Source organism: Muscardinus avellanarius (genome assembly GCF_963383645.1).
Source record: "Muscardinus avellanarius genome assembly, chromosome: 1".
NCBI classification, from domain to species: domain Eukaryota; kingdom Metazoa; phylum Chordata; class Mammalia; order Rodentia; family Gliridae; genus Muscardinus; species Muscardinus avellanarius.
The window spans coordinates 66,953,664-66,979,872 of record NC_137786.1 but is presented as its reverse complement, the minus strand read 5'-3'; the positions used below and the strand labels follow the sequence as shown (position 1 = coordinate 66,979,872).

At 42.1% G+C, this 26,209-nt stretch overlaps 1 protein-coding gene across 1 annotated transcript in view; it reads left to right on the top strand.

Moving 5' to 3' along the window:
- Window positions 1–26,209, top strand: part of SERINC5 (serine incorporator 5) — a gene marked incomplete at both ends in the record, with an annotated part of 61,698 nt that overhangs the window by 21,165 nt on the left and 14,324 nt on the right. Inside the window, 6 exon segments of the mRNA XM_080706078.1 lie at window positions 7,597–7,775; window positions 8,256–8,338; window positions 9,878–9,971; window positions 17,321–17,532; window positions 19,942–20,037; window positions 22,473–22,599. Of these exon segments, the coding sequence (XP_080562204.1) occupies window positions 7,597–7,775; window positions 8,256–8,338; window positions 9,878–9,971; window positions 17,321–17,532; window positions 19,942–20,037; window positions 22,473–22,599 (791 nt within the window).

Sequence of the window (26,209 nt, the reverse complement as noted above, 5' to 3'; positions counted from 1 at the left end):
ATTTTACATGGCCCCACCCAATTTTATTACACTATATTGTTATAATTGCTCTATTTTGTCACTACTTATGTTAGTCTGTTACTCTGCCTAGTTTATAAATTAAACTTTATTATAGGTATGCGTATATGGGAAAAAGCGTAAGTATATATTGGGTTGGGTTTTCTGTGGTTTCAGGCATCCCCTGGAGACCTTGGACTGCACTCCCCACAGATAACTTGAGACTACCGCAGCCTAACCTTGAAGCTTGTCACAAAGTTTAATAGAAGAAACTTGTTACTTTGGCTAAATTATAATCTGAGCATATTCTTTAAAATTTTATAAAAATCCACTGCATTAATTCATTGGTTCATTCATTCAATTAAGCATAGGTGCCAAGCACTCTGGGGCATGCTGGGTATATAAGTAGGGATAACATACAGTCGTCGTCTTTGCAGCACTGGACTTCAGGTAGAGGAAAAACACTTTGGCATGTGTTTTTGGAAAGAGCCCCTGACTTTAGACTGATGCGTTCACAAGCGTGTGTTTAAAAGCTAAACTATGTGAACTCCACTAGCAAATATTGGGGATGGTGGAGTCAGTTCTTATTTCTGTTGACATGAAAAGCCAGGAATGATTTCCCCTTGGCCTTTTCTGGAAACAGAGTTGAGGTGAACAGGAGGTTTGTAGTAGAGCCTGTGTTGCCCTCTCCAACTGGGCTGAGTATAATCACAAGGGGCCCGGTATTTTGGGCGGTATGGTATTTCAGTTTCAGCGAGACAGTTTCTAGCGTCATCATATAAGTTTAAAGTTATCCTCGACATGCTGGCTTTCATAAGTGTGGGTTTTATTTTTGGGCTCACCGTCTGTGTTTGTGTAACAGATGTGAGGACTTTTCTTTTAGATCTCTGGAGGCTTTCGAGCCATAGAGAAGAACATAGAAACTCACAGACACATAACCTCCATTCCCTCCCTCCACCCTCTCAAAAAAAAAAAAATTAAGATGCCTAATTTGCCACTCTAAAAAGGATATGCAGGGATGTATAAGTTGGTTCACTTGGAGCCAAGTTCCATTTGAGGGCAGCTCTGGGGAAGGGAGAGGGTCTAATGGGAGAAGGAGGAGAGTTGGGCCGACCCACAGAAGCTGTTCCTCCAGCTCTTGGGGCTCCTCTTGGCTTCTGATCCTTAGAGTAAGTTATCACCAGTTGTCACTTGCCTTTGAAATGTTAATTTGTACTTCAGCAGTTAACAGTTCTGCACAGATCTCTGCTATTCTTCCTAGTAGTACAAGTTCCCCGTAAAGAGCCTGCTAGTAAATATTGCAGGCTGTGGGCTGTCCTCGTGGTACAAAAACAGCACAAACAATATGTCAGCAAATGAGTGTGGCTGTGTTCCAATAAAACTTTATTTACATAAGCAGGAGGCTGGCTGGACCTGACCCAAAGGAGGTAGTGTGCTGATTCCTGTATTAATCCCTCAGTGGCTCCATGTGGGTCACATGCAGTTATTCTCCCTTCTCTCTTAAGGGAAACTTTAGTGGTCTAAGCTATTATTGGAGCCCTAGATCAGAGACCTGACTCTGGGGGTCTCAACAAATCAGCTCTGGCCATTTGCTACTCCCCCCACCCAAAAAAAAACCTGAAAAAGTAATGGTAAAAAGCAAGAAAGGAACTATAATCAATACAGCAATATTGGAAAGTGAGATTAAGCATCTCAGCCCTGTCTAGGGAGATGGGTACTGACTGAGCTTTATGTTAAGTAGAGGAGCAGAGCTGAGAGCTACGCATTGTTAGGTTGGAGCAGGGACCTTGGCAGCCCCCCACCCCTGAAAGTTCCAGTTGGCTGATGCATGTAACTAACTGCAGTTAAACATCAATGGCCTAACTGCCCTGGCTGATGCGGACAACCACAAACACATGTGTCACCCAATTCCCGACACAGGTATCGCTTAGTTCCAAGAACTTTGATATGAACCACTGCTTAAGAAACAACAACCCACCTGCCCAAAAGCCCCCAACTCCGCGCTCTCTCCGCCCTCAAGAAACAGCCCCATAAAAAGTATCAACGTGCGGGTCCAAGGTGTGCGCTTCACTGGCTCCATCTTTAGACGGGTAAACCTTGCTCGGGAGTGCAGAAAAACACGCCTCTTGCTTTTTACTTGGCCTGCTTGTCTCATTCCCTGCGTCTCAACTTTACGCATAATTGCATAACTGCAAAAAAAAAAAAGAAAAGAAAAAAGATGTTTGGATACCTAAGCAAAAGAGAAGTGATGTTATTACTGTATTTTAGATAGCCCCAGATCCCTAAAAGGACCTCAAGGGTGCTTGGTTGCTGAGAGAGGAGCCCGGCTTTTCTAGAGAGACACTGAGGGAGGATGGGAGCTGGTTCTGTATGTCCCATCCCACAGCTGTTGTCCACTGGTGGGCACAGGCAGACACTACTGTTGTGGTCCCTGGAATTGATTCATGGAGAACACCTGTCTGGGGAGCTTGAGATAAATAAAGTAACAGAAAGGGGTGAGGCTGACTGAGAGAAGCTCTCCATCCTGAAATTCTTTTCACGTGAGGGATGATTGAACAGAACTTGCAGATCTTGTTCTTCCAGTTCCAGTGAACTTACCTTACCGCACATGCCTGAGCTGCCCTAAGCTTTCTCTGCCCTAAGCTTTCTCTCAACTTGGTTTCATTCTATGCAATTGAAACTCAATATAATGAAATGGAAGAATAATTAACGTGTGTGTGTGTGTGTGTGTGTGTGTGTGTGTGTGTGTGTGTGTTACTGGGGATGGAACCCAGGGCCATTCTACCCCCAGCCCTATTTTTTATTTTTTATTTTGAAACAGGATCTCCCTGAGTTGCAAAGGGCCTCACTAAGTAGTAGCTGAGTCTCTCCACAAACCGCGATCCTCCTATTTCAGCCTCCCAAATGCTAGGATTACAAGCGTGTACCACCACGCCTGGCTTGAATAATTAGCTTTTGCTAATATCACATTTTTGTCTCTCGCATCATACTGGTCATACTGTCACACTAGAAAGGAGACAATTTGATAGAGTCTGGAGGCGTTCCCAGTGGGGGAGAGAGGGCAAGGGGATTTGGAGCCAGCAGGGTTTTTGGTTTACAGAAAGAAAAGAGTTTTAGCATGTGCCAGTCATAGATGTAGATGGGGTTTATTTGGGGCAGTAAAAATAAAAACATATTCAAGGGAGAATGTGGGCCGCCTGAAAAGTGAGAGAGGTGTTTGGGGTCTGTGGCTCATCTTTTATAGGAGACTTGACAAGGGATAGATAGGAGGAGGGATGTGAGGATGACATCAGTCCTGCAGTCACAAAACCATTGGGGTGTTGAGTTCAACTTTCTGATCCTGATAGGTGTCCCTTTTGCTTAAACTATTCACAGGTAGGATGGCTAACTGTGTCCAAGGTAATTATCATAAGTGAATGGGTTTCCTGTTTTGGTGGTCTTGTCATCTTTCCAGATCAGTGCTCAGGGTACTTAACGTTTAAGTGAGTGGGTAAAGATTTGCCAGCTCCCCAGAAGTCTGGGGTTGATAGGCCTGGTTTGGGGAATTTTAGTATAGGGTTCCACTGAAATTATATTTTCCTTGTCCTTTCTTTATGTTTTCTTTCTACCTATTTCTTTCATTCCACCTTTCCTATCTCAGTATTGTAGTGTAGAACCATGACTCTTCTCCATTTCTGTAAGAACCACTCCCAAAGTCTATACTTTTTCTCTAAGTTTGTAGCATGTGGGCCCCTGGCCACATAGACCAGTAGGTCTCTCTGTAGCTTTTTTCTTGGTGGTAGTAGTAGTAGTAGTAGTAGTTGTTGTTGTTGCTGCTGCTGGGTTTTTGTTGTTGTTGTTGTTCTTCCTCCTCCTCCTCCTCCTCCTCTTTCTCCTTTCTTCTCTTTTCTACCTCCAGCCCTTTTTATTTTGAAACAGGGTCTTGCTAAGTTGCAGAGATGGGCCTCGAACCTGTGATCTTCCTGTCTCTACCTCCTAAGTACTGGGATCAAAGGCATGTGCCACTATGCCCAGCTTGCCTTATTTCTTGATATTTAATTGCCTGAGATTGAAGTTGTTTGGGGATCATGGCTAGCATTTCTCCTTTGTGGCAGGATTGTGTGGATCTTCTTCCAGGTCCCTTGTCCTTGAGTTCATGTCTTAGAACTGCTTTCCCTGATTTGTGATTTCAGATATCCTTTCTTTGAGGATGACTGAGTCTGTGAAAGGCAGGTAGATGAGTGCTGCTTTTCAGGAACTCAGTTTCTATAGATCGTACCAAGGAAGGATTCACCTTATTGAAAGTTAATTTTAGTGGATCCTTTGGTAAAGTGAATAGAGCATCTCCTGAGTTCTGGGATGCCCAGCTTGCCCCATGTTTAGAGAAGAATGCATCCACAAGTAGTGGATGCAATTTATATAATAGTGCCTCAAAATTAATGAATTTTTTATATAATAGTACCTCAAAATTAATGAATTTTACTTAATGATGTCCATACTTAGGAGCTGGGTAAGCACTTCTCAAGAGTTATCTGGTATAATTCTCTGGGCAAATGAGATTATTTCATTTTACAAATGGGGAAATTGAGCCTGGGGGTGGTGGTGCTGTGTGTAACTTGTGAGTCAGCAACAAAGTCTGAATTGGAAATGCACGTGAGCTGTCTATACTTAGCTTGACAGTTTGTGGCTTTGAGTTTGGTTGCTTTGAGGGTTAGGGGAGGAAAGCTGTGCTCTCAGAGGTCTGCACAGAAACAACACAGGCTCATTGTGTGAGCCCAACTCCCGCCGTGTCCTCGGATGCCCACACCACGTTTAAGAGGCAACACCCTCACGGCGTGGAATCTGTATGCATGTATGTTTTCTTTTTCCAAAATTGGGATGGATTTTGGAACAGCAAATATTTAATCAAATTCCTCTTACTGAAATCCTGTCTGCTTGTTCAACTTGGCAGTTCTTTGCCTAAAAATACTCACCATTTATTGAAGGCTAAATGTGCTAAGTCACCCACAGAGCATAAAAGAGGCTTGGATAGCATTTGAAACAGGGGGTTATTTGCCCACTTTCATTTTGGTTGAAATGTGCAGTGCCACACTTGCCCTTTGATGAGCCTAGGGGGGTGTGGGCACAGTCTGGTGCATTAGCATAAACAAGGGAGGCCTCTGCTGGGAATGGAGGGATGAAAGGTTCAGCCTGCTGGTGTTTGGAAGGAGAAGCAAAGGAGAGCAGTGGTTTGGGGGCAGGGAGGTGGAGAAGAGCGTGAAGGTGAAAGATGGGGTGTGGGGTGTCAAGAATTAGTGTTGCTAACAGAAAAAAGAGAGAAGGAAGAGAAGAAAATAATGCATATTTTAAGACAGTCCCATATAAATAAGACAGCTTGGTAAGTAAGGTTACATGTCTCTCCTGTAGGAATATAGTGTGTGCCACCTGTGATGCCAGTACTTGGAGGCCAAAACAGGAAATACAGGTTCAAGGACAGCCTTGGCAACTTAATGAGGCTCTCAGAACTTAGCAAAACCTGTTTCCAAATTAAAAAAAAAAAAGAAAAGAAGAAATAGGGCTGGGTGTGAGGCTCAGAGAAGAATACCTCTGAGTTTAATCCCCAAAACCACACACACACACACACACACACACACACACACACACACACACAAAAGAATAAATTAAAATAGGACTGGGGGCATAGCATGGAGGTAGGATGCCCCTGGCTTCAGTTCTTAGTAACACGCGCACGTGCGCACACACATGCACACGCCTGCTGATTGAAAGCAGTATCACTTTCCTGTCACCAGCACTGTTCCTGTTGTGGCTTTGGTTTTGGTTTAGAGTCGCTGAACGTTCATTTTGTGTGTGGACTCCTGTTGCTTTAGCATCTGAAGATTTTAACCATGTGGGATACTTGGCAGTACCGCTAAAACTTCAGCCTCCTTCAGAGAGCAGTCAGGTGACTTCTCTGCTTCCTGTGTCTTTGTGTCCAGTCCTAATTGGTACCCCAAAGCAATATCCAGACCAAGTGTTCCCACTGGAGTGCCCAGGGCACCTTAGACCCTGTGTGCTAAGCAGTCTCCTGTTCTTGTCTTCCACCTCCGGTTCTTTGCCCCTTGCTGACAGTACCCCTCCATCACAGGAGCAATGCATTGAGAAACGAGCCCTCCAACCCTTCGCTTCTCCCGTGGTCCCGCGACCTGGGAATTCAGCCTGCAGACTTTCCCCTCTCGCTGCCTCTGCTTGCCTTCTCTACCTTTACCAGTGGCCTTCATACCGGCCTCAGGTCTGCCCTTTGTCCCGTAAGCCCTCCCATGCAGCTGGAGGATGCCAGCCTGCAGGTGGGGCCAGGCGGCTGTGGGGGCAGCACTTGGCCTCTCCCATCACAACCATGTCTTCTTGAGCTTCATTTCTTGCCAAAGAATAATTTCTTAGTATAAGTTTGTTTTATACAGGATTCGGTCTAGGTGTTTCTCAAATAGTGTATGAGCCATACTTACCACTCAAGCATTATTCATTGTTTATATGCAGTTTAACTAGATATTCTCTATTTAATCTGGACACCTTACATGTGTGTTTGTTTGGTATTGTAGGGGAATTTAACCTTTCCCTGAGGGTTTGATCATCTTAGTCTATGAAATGAACTGGCAATAGACAGATTAACAGGAGAAAAATACAACAGGCCGATGGTTGAAGTTTACTTTTTATTTTCTATTCCACAGAGGAACAAGAGTTTGGGGCTCCCAGACAGGGTGTGGCAGTGCAAGCCAGGGGAGATTGAAGAAGGCACTGGTTGGATTAAAGACTGTTTTATTATGCAAAGTTTCCCAGGCAGCTGCTCTGGAAAGACCTGCTGTGGTCCTCTCTCTGGGCCAGGTTTCAGAGCCCCCATCCATCTCTTCTTCCTATGAAAAGAGCTATCTTGGGATAAATGGAAATCTCTGAAAGAAAGCCCCTATTTGCTTCCACTGCTTAGGTACCAATGTAGGTAGATGGGAATCTTTTGTAAAAGATATAAGGTAAAAGATATAAAAAATGTTCTAGAACAGACTTTTCAAAGATCCTTTGGCATTCTTTTCTTAATCTTATTGTCATTATTATTTTGTGGTACTAGGGATTCAACTCAGGGCTTTACACATGCTAGGCAAGCCCTCTACCACTGAATTATATCTCCAATCCAAATCTTTTATTTTTAAAATCTGTCTATATATCTAATATTTGTATAATACTGTATGAGTATGTGCATATATGTTATGTATATGTATATACCTGCAAACTAATAAAAATACTCTACCCACAAAATTGTTGACTGTCCTGAAGGAGGGGAATGACCTTTGGGGATGACAGTGAAGGCTGTCTCTCACTTTTTATCCTCTTACCTATTTCAAGAAAAATACACCCATGTATTAGAAATGTAGTAACAACTCTGAGGCTCAGTCATGCTTTATGAGAACTATATGCTTAAAAAAGATTCAGAGAAAATTAAGGCAGAGCCTTCAGCCGCCTTTTGTCCTCAGTCTTTGTTTAATTGTGCACAGGATCCCTTTCCACAGTGGAATCTGAGTCCAGGCTGAATGCACCCTCATGACAGCCCCTCACCAATATAACAGACAACTGTTCTACACTCCTCTTCTCCAGATCCCTTTCTTCGAAGATATCTGTAAAGGCATCAAAGCTGGGGACACCTGTGAGAAGCTGATGGGGTACTCTGCGGTGTACAGAGTCTGTTTTGGAATGGCATGCTTCTTCTTTCTCTTCTGCCTGCTGACCTTGAAAATCAACAACAGCAAAGGATGCAGAGCCCACATCCACAATGGGTAAGTCTTCCGTCTCCCCTGGGGTAGTTTCTCCTTCCTTCTGTTCTGGCCAGGGTTCCAGGATTCCTTCTTATACACAAGGCTGTTACTCTTCTTCCTTTAGTTATGATTGTTGTGTGATTTCGGGATGGTGGAGCTTCTTGTTCCCATCCAGTGGCCTTAGAGGTGGTGGAAGGCTGCTTGTAATACCTGGTGCCATAGTGGGAAATTCAGTGGAAACCATGGGTTTATTTCTTATACTAACACCTTCCCCTAGGTCACGTCCGCCCCTGCAATGAAGTGGGGTTTGGCACACTTGGAGGCCATGCCAAGTGTGTCTAATTGTGGGGAAAGGCATTCTTCAGTCACTTAATTACTTCCCCTCGATTTGGAGAGAACATTACCAATGGCAGAGTTACTGATTGACACGCCATCTTCAAGTGGTCTTTTGTCCTTCTTTGAATATCATTTAAATACATTTCCTTTTTTTTTTCTTTCCAGCTTTTGGTTCTTTAAACTTCTGCTGTTGGGGGCCATGTGCTCAGGAGCTTTCTTCATTCCAGATCAGGAGACCTTTCTGAACGGTACCAATGGGGTGTTTGGACTTCCCATTTATTTTGTTTTATCCAATTTGTAAAATTGTTCAAAGGCATAGTCCAGGGTACCTTTGATATTTTGAATTACTGATTTTCTTGTGGCAAAAACAGAAGAAAAAAACCCTCCTGCATTACCTACCCACACTTCATCCTCTCTCCCTCTCTCCTTCCCTCCTCTCAGGCAGCTGAGAGGACCTTTTGTTAATTTGCCGGCCTGGGAATTGAAATGATAATTTTAAGGTTATTAGCCTGAAAGGAAAATAAGGCACTTCAAATTTGTTTGAAAACCAGTTTGTCATGTCAGCATGACCCCACCAGAGAGACCTCAGTCTGAGCTGGCACTGGAAGCTCAGCCGCGGGAAACACAGAGCCTTTAAGCAGTGAGAATGGATGAGGGAGGGAGGGAGGCACCCTGCAGTCTATTGCTAAATTTCCTCTCTCTGCAAAGTGATGTAACACTGAGTTAATGTTTGTTACTGATAGAACCCACCACATTTCATTTTACATGAGACCTTTAGTCATAGCTGAAACAGGACCCTGGTTTTCATATGAGCTAGGGAGAGGGCAGGCTTGAACTTCAGTGGTCCAAAACACTCTGTTCAACTCAAATGGATTCCCTTTCTTAATTAAGATATTAATAGCTTTCATATTGCATCTGTTCGGAAGGAATAGCCTTAGTCCCTCACATAGGTACCTATTAGGGTCCAGCTAAGCTTTCAGGCTCATACTAGTTTTTTTCTTTTTTTCTTTTTTCCAGTACTGGGGGTAGAAGCCAGGGCATTTTACCTCCAAGCTGCACCCCCAGCCTTATTTTTTATTATTTATTTAAGAACACAGTTTCACTGAGTTGCAAAGGGCCTCACTAAGTAGCTGAGGCTGGCTGCGAACCCAGATCCTCTGGTCTCAGTCTCCCAAATGCTGGGATTACAAGTGTGCTCCACCACGCCTGGCTTCATCCTAGTTTTTTATATGTTTCTTAAGAATGTTAGTATCCAAGTCTTGCTTTTACCTCTAAGACGGTTTTAATTGGTTTTTCTGTTTTTTACAAAGATAGTTTATGTATATTTAACATATTTAGGACAGCCTATTTCAAATGGGAAGAGACGTAGAAGCCCTTAGATCAGCCGTCACTTTTATAGACAGGCTGCAGTCCGTGTGAAATGGTTCAACCAAAGTTATAGGATCTTGGTGGCAGAGCCAATAGTAGACCTACAACCCTGCTTCTCCCTCCCAATCGGAACCTCATTTTCTCCCTGTACATTGGTGACTCCTTAGCCAATAAAATTTAAACCCTTGATGTTTCTGGCTATGTGTGTGTTTGCTTTTAAATTGTGGGCCATTATGGATTTTATGACCTCTGTTAAGATACCCTGCTGTTTAGCATGGAGGTTAAACTTGGATGCTCTGGAACCAGACTGCCTGGGTTAAATGTGTTACAGATACAATGAGCATCCAGGAAAAGTGAGTATTTTTCTTTTGGGCTAAGCACATGGGCCTCATCACTATTTGGACTGTCTTCTTTTGCAGCCTGGCGCTACGTGGGAGCCGTAGGAGGCTGCATCTTTATAGTCATTCAGCTCCTGCTGATCGTGGAGTTTGCACATAAATGGAACAAGAACTGGTATGTGCTTTTATGGATCGCTTCCAAGCAAACTCACTCCTTGACTCAGAGCAACTGCCTCCGTGTCGGAAGCCTCTACTCTGAGCTCTGTGACCAGAGATTGGCAGCCTCCTCACACCAAAAACTGCTTGTGCTAGCCCTTCGCCTTCACACCTGTTTTTGGACCTCTCCATTTACTCTTTTCCAGTACAGTTTTTCTATCCTCTCTACCCTTCCTTTCTGCACTTATTTTCTTCCCATTTTATGATATTTGTTCTTGTTCACTGAGCTCTCTCCTTTGGGCTTGAAATCAACCAATGGCATGAGTTCGCCACACTGAACCCATTGCTGGTACCTGCTAGTCCTGAATGACTGATTTTTGTGCTGCCTGTACACTTGGAAAGACTTCATTTTAGGCTCCCATCCTCAGACGATTAAAAATAAATCAAACAAAAATCTTTGGAGCTGACACTTCATCTTCTGCAGAGTATGAGGTAGACTAGTTCTCTCCTTTAAAACAAAATTATCTCATCTCAGTTTCCCAAGAAAAGAAGGACCCCTTTTTTAGATTCACTGTCCTAGCTTCAAAATCCATTGTGCCTTTTAAAAAGATAGACTATGTATGTATGTATGTATGTATGTATGTATGTATGTGCATGCTGGGGGTTGAACCCAGGGGCATTCTACCCCCAAGCTTACATCACCAGTCTTATTTTATTTACTTTGAAATGAGTTGAAATGGGTCTCACTTAGTTGCCAAAGGCCTCACTAACTTGCTGAGGCTGGCCTTGAACCTGCAATCCTCCTTTCTCACCTTCCCAAGTACTAGTATCACAAGTATGTACCAACATGCCCAGCTGATAGACTCTTTTTAAATGCTTTGAAAATAGAACTCACATTCCGGGCTGACTGCCCAACTATTAAAAGCTAGTTTTTTCTTGCTGAGCTACCCCAAGGAAATGACAACCAGGCAACCCTTGAGCTCCAAGGCCAGCTACACACTGTGAGTCTAGATGAAGCACTTACCTGCTTTCTTGTTTTCTTTACCGTTCTTTTCTTTTCTCTTCTTTTCTTTTCTTTTCTTTTCTTTTCTCTTCTTTTCTCTTTTTCAGTACTGGATATTGAACCCAGAGGGGATCTACCACTTAGTTACATCCCTAACCCTTTTTATTTTATTGTAAGACAGGGTCTCTCTCTAAGTTGCCCAGGCAGGCCTTAAACTTGGAATTCTCCTGCCTCAGCCTCCAAAAAATAACCCAATAAGGCTTTTGTTATTTTTGTAGATTTTATAGGCATCGTTTTATTTTATACTTAATTTTGGGGGAAAAAGCAATAAAGTGTCATATAATTATGAATTTTTTTAAAATCTGGGATAAGAGAAAACATACTGTCCAAATATCATCAATCATTTTCATCTTGAATATATTCTTTTTTTTTTGCGGGTTTGAGGATGAAACCCAGAGGCATTTGACCTCTGAGCTACACCCCCTGCCCAATTTTTTATTCTTTATTTTTATTTTTATTTTTTAAATTTATTTATTTATTTTTTTGTGGTACTGGAGGTGGAACCCAGAGGCTTTCTACCTCTGGGCTATACTCCCAGGCCTATTTTATATCTTGTTTGGAAACAGGGTCTCACTAAGTTGCTGAGAGCCTCACTTCGTAGCTGAGGCTGGCTTCGAACCTGTGCGATCCTCCTGTCTCAGCCTCCCAAGCGCGGGGATTACAAGCGTGCGCCACCACACCCGGCTTTATTCTTTATTTTGAAAGAGAGTCTCACTGAGTTGCAAAGGGCCTCAGACAGCTGAGGCTGTCTGTGAACTGCGATCCTCTGGTCTCAGCCTCCTAAATGCTGGAATTACAAGTGTGTGCCACCATGCCCGGCTCTTTAATATATTCTTCAGCTTGGCAATTGTTCCTTTCTTTGATCTTTGTTTTTTAAAGATCAAGTAAAGGAAAAAAAGTTGCAGGGATATGTCAGTAAAAAGATAGTGTTAGTCATCATTTTATTGTCAAATACTGAATTAAACAAAGCCACATAAGACCAATTTTTTAGCCGTTTACAGAACACTGAGTAGCCACACAAACACCACCACTGATGTTTTTTGGTATTTTTTAGGTCTAATCTCTGTAGTTATATGGGTTTTCAGGATTGAGTTATTACACACTGTCTACTTTTTGAGTCATCCTTGAAACCTAGTAATTTATGTTGTATTCTAGCCTAGAACTTGTTCTGAGGCAACAGAATTTTCTTAAAGATAAACAGAAGGGTGACAATATTTTGTGTGACCCTGGTTTCTCATTGTGCAGAAGAAATACCCATACTAAGTTTGAAGTGCATTTTAGTTAATTAATACCACTCTCCCATGATTTTTTCTTTTTTAGGTGAAGTGGTACTGGGGATTGGACCCAGGGGCATTCTCTTTCTGAGCCACACTCCCAGCCCTATTTTTTAATTTTTAATTTTGAAACAGGGTCTTGCCAAGTTGTTGAGGATCTCACTAAGTTACTGAGACTGGCCCTGAACCTCCCGTGTACCGGAATTACAGGTGTGCACCATCATACCGGACTGTGATTCTTAATACATGTACTTTCACTGTGACTTTTGTATTAGACAAAATAAATATGTCATCCCAATATTTTCACAAATATATTTATTGCAGGACATTTAATGGTAAAATATTAACATATTGAACACTGAGTACCATTAAACAGAATGTTCCCTTTAGAATCCTTATGCTTTTTCACTCCAACTTTCTTCTTTCCTTCCTTCCTTCCTTACTTCCTTCCCTCCCTCCCTCCCTCCCTCCTTTCTCTCTTTCTTTCTCTTTCTTTCTTTCTTTCTTTCTTTCTTTCTTTCTTTCTTTCTTTCTTTCTTTCTTTCTTTCTTTCTTTCTTTCTTCTTCCTTTCTTTCTTGTCGTACTAGGGATGGAACCCAGGGGATTTCTACCTCCGGGCTATACTCCCAGATCTATTTTATATTTTACTTTGAAGCAGGATCTCATTAAGTTGCTAAGAGCCTCCCTCACTAAGTAGCTGAGGCTGGCTTTGAAGCTGTGCAGTCCTCCTGTCTCAGCCTCCCAAATAATGGGATTACAAGTGTGTACCACCACACCCGGTGACTTTAATGTTTTGATTGAGTCTGAAAGCCATTTTCCGGGACTAATTATTAATGCCAAGTTTTAGTAGTCACTTTGGAGGAGTTTGGTTGTTCTCAAACCTTTCTAGAAACTCCTCCGTAAGAATGACTTAAGAGCTTTGCAACAAATAATGTTGCTGTTTTCCAGGCTTTGAACCCAAAATTCCAACAAAAGCCCCTTTCTTTGTCAGTGAATTTATTGTTGCTCTGTCTGCCTAAAATTAGGAATAAGCTCACTATTGCTTTTCTTTTTTATATTTATCTAATTTGGTAACCTCCTTGCTATCTTTTTAAAAGAAATACTTTGCTTACAGGCTTAATCTAAGAAACATGCCCCTGATGGAACAACCAGGGTTCTTTTCCTTCCTTTTTCTCATTGTAATTGTGTTGAGAAGGAAACTGTCCCCAAAGCCATGGACTGGAAATCCAGGAGGAGGGACATTCCTGTCCCCTCCCCCATTTCCCCTTTTATTCCAGGGCAATATCTTGGCCTCTCTGACCCCAGTTTACATACTGCAAAATTATGTGGTTGGTCTGCCTAGGTGTTTTTAATAAATTTTTGTTTTCTAGCTTAAATTTTGTGATTCGAAGTAGCAATTCTGCCTCAAGGTTGAAATATGAGAAAGTAGATAACATACTCAGATGTTTCTAAGGAAGCCCCATTTTCCAAAGGCACTAGGCTTCGACTCGCTCTGCCAGCCTTAGCTTGTTGCTCAGCCTCCCCCAGAGCCGGGGCCAGCCAGCTTGCCGCGCGTGGTGGGCCGCGCGGGTTGCCTGGGCCTCTTTGCTCTCCGTCCCGGTGCTACTCATTCAGTCTTTAGTCAGCAAACCTTCTGGAGTATCGACTGTGTGCCAGCCCACTCTGCGGTTGTCATGGGGAGCATAAAGATAAACAAATCACAGCAGTTACTTGGGCTGGCTCTAAAAACAGGGAGATACCGGGAGGAGCAAGGACCAGAGCGTCTGCCAAGCAGTGCTGCCTAAAGTGATATTTTTTAAAAACAGGTGAAGTCTTAAGCAGTCATACCCAGTGGGCGCCTGTCATTTTCTAGGCACCCTTCTGCACAACTGTGACTGTGGAGCTTACATCTTCCTGGGGGTGGGGGTACAATAGATAATCAACAGGGAACCAAGCAATTATGCAATAGAAGCAGCAGTGAAGATCGGCCCAGGAGAGGCCAGTGCGGTGGCGCACACTTGTAATCGCAGCATTCAGGAGGCTGAGGCCGGACTTAGCAAGGCTTTTTGAAACTCAGTGAGACCCTGTTTCAAAAAATAAAACGACTAAAAATAGGACCAGCGGTGTAGCTCGAAGGTACAGTGCCCCTGGGTTCCATCCCCAGTACCGCAAAAAAAAAAAAAAAAAAAAAAAAAAAAAAAAAAAAAAAAATCAGCCCAGGAGAGTTTGAGAGACAGTGTTGGTTTCTGTTAATGGGGCATCCACAGTGGCTGGAGCCCAGTGGTGCAGAAAGAGGAGAGGAGATGAAGTCAGACATGGCCTTGGGCCAGCCTTGGGCTGGAGGAGTTTGAAAGAGAAGAATCTAATCTAATCTATTTTTAAATTGAACAAAGATTAGGTGGGCTAAGGAGGCCTGCGAAGCTTGGAACTAGGTGGCAGCAGTGGTGGGTTCTGAAGAACTGGTAGGGAGAGCTCTGGAGCGGACATGGGTGGGCAGGAGGGTCCAGAGTGACTGCAGTGCTTGTCCATCCTTTGCTCTCCCTGCCTTCCTCCCAAGCTGGCAAGAGTGGAACTGCTGTCCTCGAGCCTGGGAAGATTATGCTGGTGCAGGTGTGTGGGTTGGAGGTAGGAATATAGGAATGTTGGCCTGAGCAGGCTAGTGGCTTAGACCTCCAAGTGGAGATACTGAATAACGTGAGCCTGGCGTTCGGGGGGAGATGCCAGGGGTGAAGATTTAACTTTGGGAATATAAACATAAAACCATAAGAAAATCTTTCTTATGCAGAACGCAGTGGCACAGGCCTATAATCCCAGTACTTGGGAGGTTGAAGACAGGAGGATTGAGGTTCAAGACCAGCCTGGACAATTTAGCAAGACCTGTTTCAAAATAAAATAGGGCTAGAAGTATATAGCTAAATGGTAGAACACCACACACACACACACACACACACACACACACACACACACACACTTGGGTGCATACACATACATACACAAAAAAAAATTAAAAGAAATCCTTCACATAATAACCTAACCCAAAAACATTATGGAGAAAAAGTTGGGGCCTCCCCACCCACACACCAGTTTGCAGTGTTCACCTCTTGTGTATAATCTGTTCTGTTCCCTTGTCATTGATTATTATCTGGCTGTTAGATTTCCCACACTTTTTTGAGTCTCATTTTCTCTCATTTTCTTTGTGCCTTTTGTATTACAATAATTCTGTGGTCATTGAAGTCTCTGGCAGGGTTTCAGGAATAAGATGGTCATTGTCATTTTGGCCTTTCCTCCCTATTTTCTTTGTCTCTGGCAGCAGTAACTTTTCCATCATTAAAACATTTTAGCTGGGTTGTTTGAACACTTTCCAGTTTTGTGAAAACATTAAGCAAGTTGCTTTCTCTGTGAAGGGTTGGGAGAATGTGGTCACAGAGAGCAACTGATTCATAAGGCAGATGACAGTGATTCAATACAGTCACAGCTAAATAAATAAGGGGACTGATAAGCTGTTCATCTCTCCTTTCATTTAGCATTTATAAACACTTCTTTCTTTGTTCTTAACAACTTCTATAGATTCAAAGCACTACTTATTTCTTCTATCCCTTTATTCCTATTTATATAAATTAGAAAGCACATTAATCTCTTAGTTTATGGTACATCTGAATAAAATTTTTCTTTGCCTGATTTTATTCACTTTTTTTAAAAAGTCTAATTCTTGCTTAATATTTCCTGGAGCAGTGATACTCTTGTAGCCCCTCCTTTCTGTACAGGAGCAAGGAGCTGAGGTTGGCCAGGTTCCCTCTGAGTGAAGTTAATTGCTTCTCTGTAAAGATGAGGTGTGCTCTGCTCAGGGAGCAGCTGGCAGTGCACAGAGCAAGCAACTGTGGCAGCGCTGGGCTCTGTATCTGTAGAGAAACGTGAAGAGAAGCCCAGAGAAACATCACCTTTACCTCATTCGTTAACATGGCCAGCACCTGCCCTGGGGCAGTTTGCATTCAGTGAAGAAGCTAGAGTAAAAGGCACAGGTATTTATATCAGTGGACGAACGCACTTGAATCAGAAAATGAAATTCTTGGCCAGACGTGGTGGTGGACGTCTATAATTCTGGTACTTGGGAGGCTAACACAGGAAGATTGTAGGTTCAAAGCCAGCCTCAATAACTTAGTGAGATCCTCTGTAACTTAGACCCTGCTTCAAAATAAAAAATAAAACAGGGCTGGGCTTGGTGGCACATGTCTGTAATTCCAGTACTTAGGAGGCTGACATAGGAGGATCACAGGTTCCAGGCCAACCTCAGCAATTTATTTTATTTATTTATCTATTTTTTTTGTGGGTCTGGGGGTGGAACCCAAGGGCATTCAACCTCTGAACTGAGCTACACCCCTTAACCTATTTTTTTTTCACCAGTCTAAATAACAAATTAAAAAAAATTTTTTTTTATTGGTGCATTGTATTCATACATCATAATGGGGTAAAAAACTTGTGTGGACATACATATACACCCTATTTTTTATTCTTTATTTTGAAACAGGGTCTCACTAAGTTGCAAAGGGCCTCACTAAGTAGCTGAGGCCGTCTGTGAACTGCGATCCTCCTGTCTTAGCCTCCCGAATGCTGGGATTACATGGGTGTACCACCATGCCCAGCAGCCTCAGCAATTTAATGAGACCCTATTTCAAAAATAAATAAATAAATAAATAAATAAATAAATAAATAAATAAATGAGAAGGACTAGGGGTGTGGCTCTGAGTAGAATGTCCCTGGGTTCAATCCCCAGTATAACCCCTGCCCCCATATACACATACAAAAGAAAATGAACTTCTCTGTGTTTAAAGATAATTCTGAGCCTGAACTGAGAAGTCCGCATGTTTATGAGACCTTTCTGGCTGAGAAGGAGCGGGATCATTGTTTAGAGGTGTCTTCTGCACAGCGGGTGATGGTGAACTGGCAGCCTCATGGCCTTAGCCAGTTCCCGCGGGATGGGAGATGTGGGAGAGCGGAGGCCTTTCCTTGACTTGTCTTCTCTCTTTCCAATCACCCGCTTCATGGAGAAACAGGAGTGCAGGCACGGCCACTAACAAGCTGTGGTACGCCTCACTGTCCCTGGTGACGCTCATCATGTACTCCGTTGCCACTGGAGGTCTGATTTTGATGGCGGTATTTTACACGCAGAAAGTCGGCTGCATGGAGAACAAAATTCTCCTGGGATTAAACGGAGGCCTGTGCCTGCTTATTTCAATGGTAGCCATCTCACCTTGTGTCCAAAAGCGTAAGCATGTTTTGTTTTTTATACTTAATTTTTTTTTTCTAAGTGTCTTTGAGCAAACCTAGTGGTTTTTGAAAGTATAGTCATTCTTTCACTTCGTGTGGGTGGGGCACAGTGAGAAGGGTGGGCTTCCATGCCCAGAGGGATGTGATAGTCATGCCTGCCTCATGGCCAGAGGACCTGGCTTAATGGGACCAATAAGTAGAGAGGTAGATAATGTGCAACCAGAGCTTTTACTTGGGAAATAAAGTGTACATTAAGTGAGGTGTTTATGAGTTTTGCCTATAATCTCCAGGGAAAACTTGAATGACAGGCTCGGGAAGGAGCTGTATCTGGAGTCATCTTTCATCTAAGACAGTGGACCAGAAAGTAAGCACAGAATGGTCTGTCTAGGAGTCAGGAAGCAGAAAATTCTATCCCTGCAGCAGCTGGCCCTGGGAGCTAACCTTCCTCAGGCCCAGGTTCTTCCTCAGTGAAGTCAGCAGAAGCATAGAAGCCCGACCTTCCTCACTATGTGTTTCAAAGCCAGAAGGGAAGAGACATTGCAATTTGCAAGTGCTTCAGAAAGTAGAGATGTGTGTTGTCGCTTATAAAGTACTTCTCATGTCTTTACCCGTGTGCTATCCTTGGGTTATAGAGAAATGGCCCCGGTCTGATGTTCCTTGTACAGATCTTATTCTGTAGATGATTAATATGCACATAACATTCAGATTTCTAGGTAGGAAAAGGAAAATATGGGCAACAGATTTTTATCTCCCTTGAATTCTTTCTAAAATAGTGGTCCAGAAAGGCAATGAGTGCTGGGTATGGTGGCCCATGCTTGTAATCCCAGTATGGGGGAGGTGGAAACAGGAGGATCCCAGGTTCATGGCCTGCCTCAGCTACTTAGTGAGGCACTCTGCAACTTAGTGAGACCCTGTTTCAAAATAAAGAATGAAAAATCGGGCTGGGGGTGTAGCTTGAATATAGAATGCTCCAGGGTTCAATCCCTAGTGCCAAAAACAAACAAACAACAGTAACAACAAAAAGACAACTAGTAGTGAATAATTTTCCAGTACTAAAAATTTCAAGCCCATTACTGAAATTGAGATGATTATTCCCCCAACTCCTTTAATTGATCAGCTAAGAATTTCCTAAAAGAATTTGATTAGCATTAAATTAAACTTTTTGAAATAGGTATAATGTTCTGAAATGTTTGGTTTAATGCCATTACAAGTCTATCCCTATACTCTTATTGGCAATTATAATTTTAAAATAATAATTTTGGAAACAAATGTAACCAGAGGGTAGATTGAATCCTTTCATGTCAGTAGGTGGTTGAAAATTTCACCAAAAAGAGACAAGCACAGTGGCACACACCTGTAATCCTAGGGACTCTGAAGGCTGAGATAACTCAGTGAGAACATGTCTCGAAATAAAAATTGATTTTAAAAAAAAAGGGTTGAGTGTAGCTCTTTGATAGAGCTCCCTGAAGTTCAATCCCTAGAACTAGGAAAAAAGAAAAGAGGAAGGAAGGAAAGGAGAAAAATAAATGTCCACCAAACAGAGAACTCTCCCATTATATCCAACTTACTCTGATTGATCCAAATACTAAGTTAAAATTAAGCATTGTAGCTTTAAAACCCTTCTCCCAGTGAATACTGAGCCCCATACCTTTTCTCCTTCATTTGGACCAGCTCTTGTACTTAGTGTGCCCAAAGGGCACAGTTGATGAGAATCAATTGGCAGATGGGTGTTTTTTTGTGTTGTCATGACCTGTAAGTGTCTGGTGGCCTTGTAGAATCCAGAATACATGCCCTGTGAAATCTGTCCTATCATTTACTCCACCAGGCTGTGTGATCTCACAAATAGTGACAGTGCCTTTTTCCCCCCCTAATCTTATGGTTTAAGAACTAGTGTTAGAAACCGTAGGGGTTCTTGGTGCTTAAATATGTTTAAATATGGCTACAGGTTTGATAAGGTGTTGGTGGAGAACTTGGCAGAATTCAGCATCTCAAGTAACATTATTAGGCCAGGTGTATAATAAATACTGCCCTCTAAGCCAGGCGTGGTGGTGCATTCTTGTAATCCCAGTACTTGGGAAACTGAGACAAGAGGATTGCAGGTTCGCAGCAGCTTCAGCAACTAAGTGAGACCCTGTTTCAAATTAAAGAATAAAAAATAGGGCTGGGGGTGTAGCTTGGAGGTAGAATGCTCCTGGGTTTCATCCCCAGTACCATAAAAAAAAAAATCCCTCCCTGTAAGTTTTAATTCTGAGTAATACATTATATGTCTCTTTTCTCTCCTAAAGATGACCCCTCAGGTTTAAGGTTTGTAATTTTGGCAGGGTAAGGGTGTCTGTTTTTGAGGCATGCTCTTTCTTACTGCTGAAATGTAAAACTTGTCTTCACCCTGTCTCTTGCCATTTTCCAGGACAGCCACACTCCGGGCTGCTGCAGTCAGGGCTCATAAGCTGCTACGTCACCTACCTCACCTTCTCAGCACTGTCCAGCAAGCCTGCAGAAGTAGGTAAGCCAGCCTCGCTAGGGAGCATGTGCATGTAGTATGAATATTTTCATTCATGGAGGAATGCACTGTTTTTGAAATATCAAGGATTCAGTAAATCAAAGTAGAAAAGGATTTAGACTTTTTCATGGAATAAAGTCATGAGCTTGGGCTCTGTCAGTGAAAATTCCTTCTTTTGGGTCTTTCTGCTAGGCAGAAAAAATGAACAAGTATCCAGTTTTGAGTTTGTTTTTACACATAATCTGCATTTTTCTGCTCCGTGTTATGAAGGAACTTTTTTTTTAAGTTGGTTGTTCATTTTTTTTTTTTTCTTCAGGAGATTATTTCTCTGTAACAGAGAGTAAACATGTTGGGTACAGAAGAGACAATGGATTTGAATCCAGATCCACCATTTGCTGGAGGAGTGACCTCAAATTGATTGTGTGTGGGGGGGTACTGGGATGGGGATTGAACCCAGGGGGCTCTACCAGTGAGCTACACCTCTGGTTTTTGTTTTTTTTTTTGTTTTGTTTTGTTTTGTTTTTGAGATAGGGTCTTGATAAGTTGCCAAGGTATAGAATTTGATGATCCTGCCTTACCTCCTGAGCAGCTATGATTATAGGTGTGCACCACTGCCCTAGGCTTCAGATTGCTTATCTTAATGGCTTATTTACGGAGACAACAGAACATAGGGCTTAGTGGACCTTAGGAGCCTGACACCTAGAGTTGTAGTCTGGATCTATAGAGTAGTTTCAAGAGTTTAGTGAGAATGTCTGTCTAGATATGTATATTAATCACTGAGAACTGTTTAGGTAAACAGTAGGTCATATGTAAGGGTTAGTGCTTATTATTGTAAAGTTGTTGTGATGATTATTTGAAAAGGGTTTTTAAGCCATAAAAACACTATTGTAGCTGAGTATGATGGCTCATGCCTGTAATTCTAGTACTTGGAAGGCTGAGTCAGGAAGATCTCAAGTTCCAAGCCAGCCTCAACAACCTAGTGAGACCCCGTTTCAAAATAATAAAATAGGGCTGAGGGTGTAGCTCAGAGGTAGAATGCCACTGGGTTCAATCAACAGCACCACCAAAACAAAACAAAACATATTATTATTTTCCAACATGTTAATATGAGCCCCTAAGCTTTGTAGTAAAAGACCAAATTTTCCTTTTGATTTCCAAGCTCATTATATTTCATTTTATTTTTATCAATATTGTGATATGTAAATCTATATATACATATGTATGTGCACATATACCTGCATGTGTGTAAGAATATATGAGTGTATATGTTTGGGTATACTTGATCTTGTATAAATCAAGTAAATGTTGTCTTTAATTTAGAGTAGAAGATGAGTTGTTTACATTTAGAAAGCAAATGCTTTGATAATTTTGAAGGTTTAAGCATGCACACATACTATTTATGGGTCTCATCTTCACCACTATTTATTTATATATAGTAGAAAGTGATATAGTTGGAAGTCATATACTACTTATAGCCTATCCTGGATTTAATTTAAAAAAGAAAGCTCTATCTTGACTCTGTAAGTTTATTTGAACCCAATCTCTTTAAGACTTTCTTTTATGACTGGTTATATGTTAATCTTTGTTTTTAAACTAATGGGGTTTTTTGTTTATAATATTTTAAAAACAGTATCACTTAAGAACAGGAAAACATTTTTATTTCTTCAGATGGTACTTATTAAATAGAAAGTTTTATTTTGTTAATTTTTATAGATTTTTTCCCAGTGATCTAAGAATAAGGATTTTTAAAGTACAGCATAAATATTATACTTACTGTTTCAAGTATTAATACTTATAATAATTTAGTGTAACTTCAAACAGAGTATGTGTGTTTGTTAAATGGTTTCTAGACTGTTATTTAATGTTTTTTTTTTAATTTTTGGGCCAAATTAGCAAGTAGACCTAACTTGAGTGCTCAAAATTGGAGATACCATATTAGACAGAAAGTAAATCTTTATATGTAGTCTCTCAAATTTTTTCAAAGTCTAGATCACTTCAAGAGGTTCCCAAGTTACAGACTGAAAGTGGTCATGACCATTGTGATCTATAGTAAACTGACTCCTTGGGGTTAGGTGGACATTATTCTGCTCCTACATGTTGGCTAGTGACTGGCCTTCATGTGCAAAATGGATCTAACTTTCCTTTTTACTATTGTTTGAATAATACTAGAAAAGAGCAAGACTCCAGTCCCAGGACTGTCATCCTCTTTGGCACTTACCTGGAATGTGAGGGTGTCATTCCAAGCGTGTGTCAATGTGGGAGAGTGGTCTTTGAAATAAACTCTAGCCTGAGTAGAATTGGACTGTACGGTGGATGTTTCCAGCAATAGTGTTCACTGTTCTGAGGAGTCACATCAGGGCTTTCCCCAAAAGGAATGCATCTGTGAATTACAATAGGCTTTTCAAATTTGACAGTGTTTACTTTGTTTTCATTCCAAGTTCTAGATGAACGTGGGAAGAATGTTACCATCTGTGCACCCGACTTTGGTCAGGACCTGTACAGGGATGAGAACATGGTGACTGGGCTGGGTACCGCTCTCCTGATTGCCTGCATCTTGTATTCGTGGTAAGTCTTAGGAGTTACTTGAGGCCAGTTTGCAGACTTTAAAATTATAGGGAAAGGATTTAAATAAGTTTCAGCTGCTATGAAGCAATAAACAAATACTGAGGAAGGGGGGAAATAGCCAGGAGGAATGAGGTGGGATTACAGCACGAACACTTCATGTGTAAGCTCTATTTACCTTACTTGTATTTGTATGGGGTAAATAAAATAAATACATGTTATGTTGCAACACCATTGCCTAATGCCTTTTTTTTTTTTTTTTTTTGGTGGTACTGGCGGTAGAACCCAGAGGCCTTCTACCTCTGGGCTGTACTCCCAGACCTATTTTATATTTTACTTGGAAACAGGGTCTCATCAAGTTGCTGAGAGCCTCACTAAGTAGCTGAGGCTGGCTTTGAACCCGTGCGATCCTCCTGTCTCAGCCTCCCAAGTGTGGTGATTACAAGCGTGCGCCACCACGCCCGGCTGCCTAATGCCCTTTTGAAGACAGTGGAATATTACTTGCTATAGCATTTTTGAAAAGCAAGGGAACGGAAAGTGCGGAAGAAATAGTATGTACCAGAATGTTCTTGCAAGTTTCTAATCCAAGGAAAATAGCATTTGTTATGTTTTTGATGGAAAGAGTATAGGGCTCTGCATCCATGGTCATTCTGTGTATGGTCCAGGAAAGATAGGAAATGTCCCTTTTATGCTCAAACCCACAATGTTGCTAAGTAGGCGAGGCAGCCCCTCCCAGAGGACCGAGCAGGCTGTGTGAGGATGCTTAGGCAGCTCTTCACGAGTACAAAGTTCCAGAGAAGGCCGAGAGAGGAGAGTTTAGGATAGAACTGGCCATTGCTAGTCACGTATTTAGGGGATGCCTTTCACTGATAATTAAGCTCCCTTTTGATAGTAACCTTTCACAGGTTTTATTCCTGGGCATTTTGCGTGTTGTTTGTTATATTTCAGTATGTAAGAAATTCAACTTACCATAGGTACATTATAATCTTCCCTTTGCTGAAACTAAACAATCATGATGGTGATGGACTGTGTAAACAAAATGTTTCTCCAAGTATGCTGGCACTTTCTCTTACAATTCCCACTGTTAGAAAGGGGCCCACAGGGACATTGAGCATGGTTATGTACCCAGGTAGGAAAAGCTTGCCCTGCAGAGGTGGTTAGACTGCTGGTTGTCAACACTGACCGGCATTGATCCTTGGTCTGTCTGCAATATAGGGACAGAGTTCTTTGGTTTCAGCAGAGACCATGGTGGCACTTTCTGTCCTTGCATTCTTATTAATTCCATGAATTGTTTACTGAGTACCTGTTGTCTGCGATGAGTGAGTGGGATTTAGGCCCAAGTCAGTGAAAATCCTGATTCTTCGCCACTCCCTACTTGTGAGCTTTTCCTTCCTGAGTCTGTTGTTGCTGAGTTTGGGGGGAAATGGTAGCAACGTAGGCTAAATTTCATGATTTCTCACTCACTTATTTTCTTCACTGGCATGTAAATGTGTTTATCAACCAAGGGAGGGGGAGTATGTAACTATATAGGATATAGTAATTGTTGGAATTACAAACACAGAATCATTCCATTTTTTAAAATAAAATATAATTATGTTTACATGAATAGAAAAAATCCTGGAAAGAGATAAACCAAACTTGTAATACTAGAGATATCAGGGATAACTGATTTTTTTCTCCTCTTTTTATTCTTAAGTGTATTTTTTAATAGTAAGATATAATTTCTTTCTTTTTTGTATTATCAGAAAAAACTATAAAGGATGTAACAGAAAGAAGCCATATGTTTTTGTGGGCTATTGGATGCCTAGTAGAACATGGAGAGGGTGGGGATTTGCCCTGTAGGTAAAATAAGATTTGGATTTTCTACAAACTATCTATGGAAAAGATGACAGAAATTCTTAGTGTGCTGTATAGAATTGCCACATGCCACAGAACTTCCACCGTCAGATCTTCACCGTGTCTAGCCGGTGTAAAGAGTCGCTTTTTATCCACCTTTTAATTTGTCCTTGAGAAACAAACAAAATGTTATCTCTATGCACACCTGTAATCCCAGTGCTTGGGAGGCTGAGACAGGAGGATCACAGGTTTGAGGGTAGCCTTAGTATAATTTAGTGAGAACCTGTTTCAAAATAAAAAATACAAAGTACTGGCTGAAGTATAGCTTAGAGATAAAATGTCCCTGGGTTCAAATCCCAATACCCCACTCCCCCCAAATAAAAGAGGAAGAAAAAGTCTCAGAATTAAGGCATTTTAGTGGAGGTTGGCTGGGCTAGTCTGATGTTCCTTAGATGTCAATTTTCAAAGCTTTCTAAATGCCAGCCACAAACTTTATTAAGTGCTAGTAATTAAGCTGCAAAACTGTAGTAGCTGATGGAGTGAGGAGACCTGGAGCAGCAGCTTGCACAAGTGGTGTTGAGAATAACCAGCTGGCTCTGTGAGATGTCTCCTTAACTAAAGGGCATGAACACCCTGGCGGGAGGAGGGCAGTTCACTCCTCCTGGTAGTCAGCGAAGCCCTGGCCACTGACATGGGCTGTAATTACTCCTGCAAACCAGGGGAGTCAGCTTCGAGCACCATCTAAACAGAGCCTAGAGCTTCAAACTGTTTAGGGTCTTGGCAAGGGAAGTGCTGCTAGGAAGATGTTAGCCCAATTAGGAGTTTTTCAAATCTTGACTTCTTAGAGTTTAGATAAACTCTAAACTCTAAGACTCCTCCCTGGCTCAAGAAGAATAAAAGGTTGCAAAAGAAAGATTATAAAATGAAGCCACTGTCATCTGGGCAGAAAGTGTCATTGGACCATGATTACAAAATGTCTAGAACTCATGATAGAAATTGTAGGGAGCCGGGCGTGGTGGTACATGCTTATAATCCCAGCATTCAGGAGGCTGAGACCAGAGGATCATGGTACGTGGACAGCCTCAGCTACTTAGCGAGGCCCTCTGCAACTCAGTGAGGCCCTGTTTAAAAAAAAAAAAAAAAAAAAAAAACTAAAAAATAGGGCTGGGGGCATAGCTCGGAGGTACAATGCCCCTAGATTCCATCCCCAATACAGCAAAAAAATAAATTAAAAAATGTAGGTAGCAAGAGGACTGTGGGTAGAGTGCAGATTAAAGGGGATGTAGGTAGCAAGAGGACTGTGGGTAGAGTGCAGATTAAAGGGGAAGAAGTCACTAGTTTTCAGTGCAAAGCCCAGATTGCTATAGAAGACCTGTCCACTGTGCTCTCCTCTTACCTCTCTGGCCCACCCCAAACATTTATTTCTCTCTCTCTTATAAGCCCTGCTGCTGGGGCATTCACGGGGAGATTATGACACTCTGTGCATCTCAGCCTGGGAGAAAGGCCCAGCACAAACTCACTTCTCCAGAGCTCCTTTGTCTTGCACTCAGGAATAATTCCCTCAAAGGAGCATCCCAGGTTGGGCCCCAGGTGGGCCCTCCCCTGGGCCCATTGTAGGAATTCCTTGATGGCTCTTTCTGTAGGTCCATTCTTCACACTTTTTAATCCTCCATCCTTGCTGTGACAAGCCCCTGCCTCCACCAACTTCCTTAACTTCTTTCATGGTCTCTGGATTTGGAAGTTGTTCTTTTGGCTTCAAGTTCAGACTGTCAGGTTC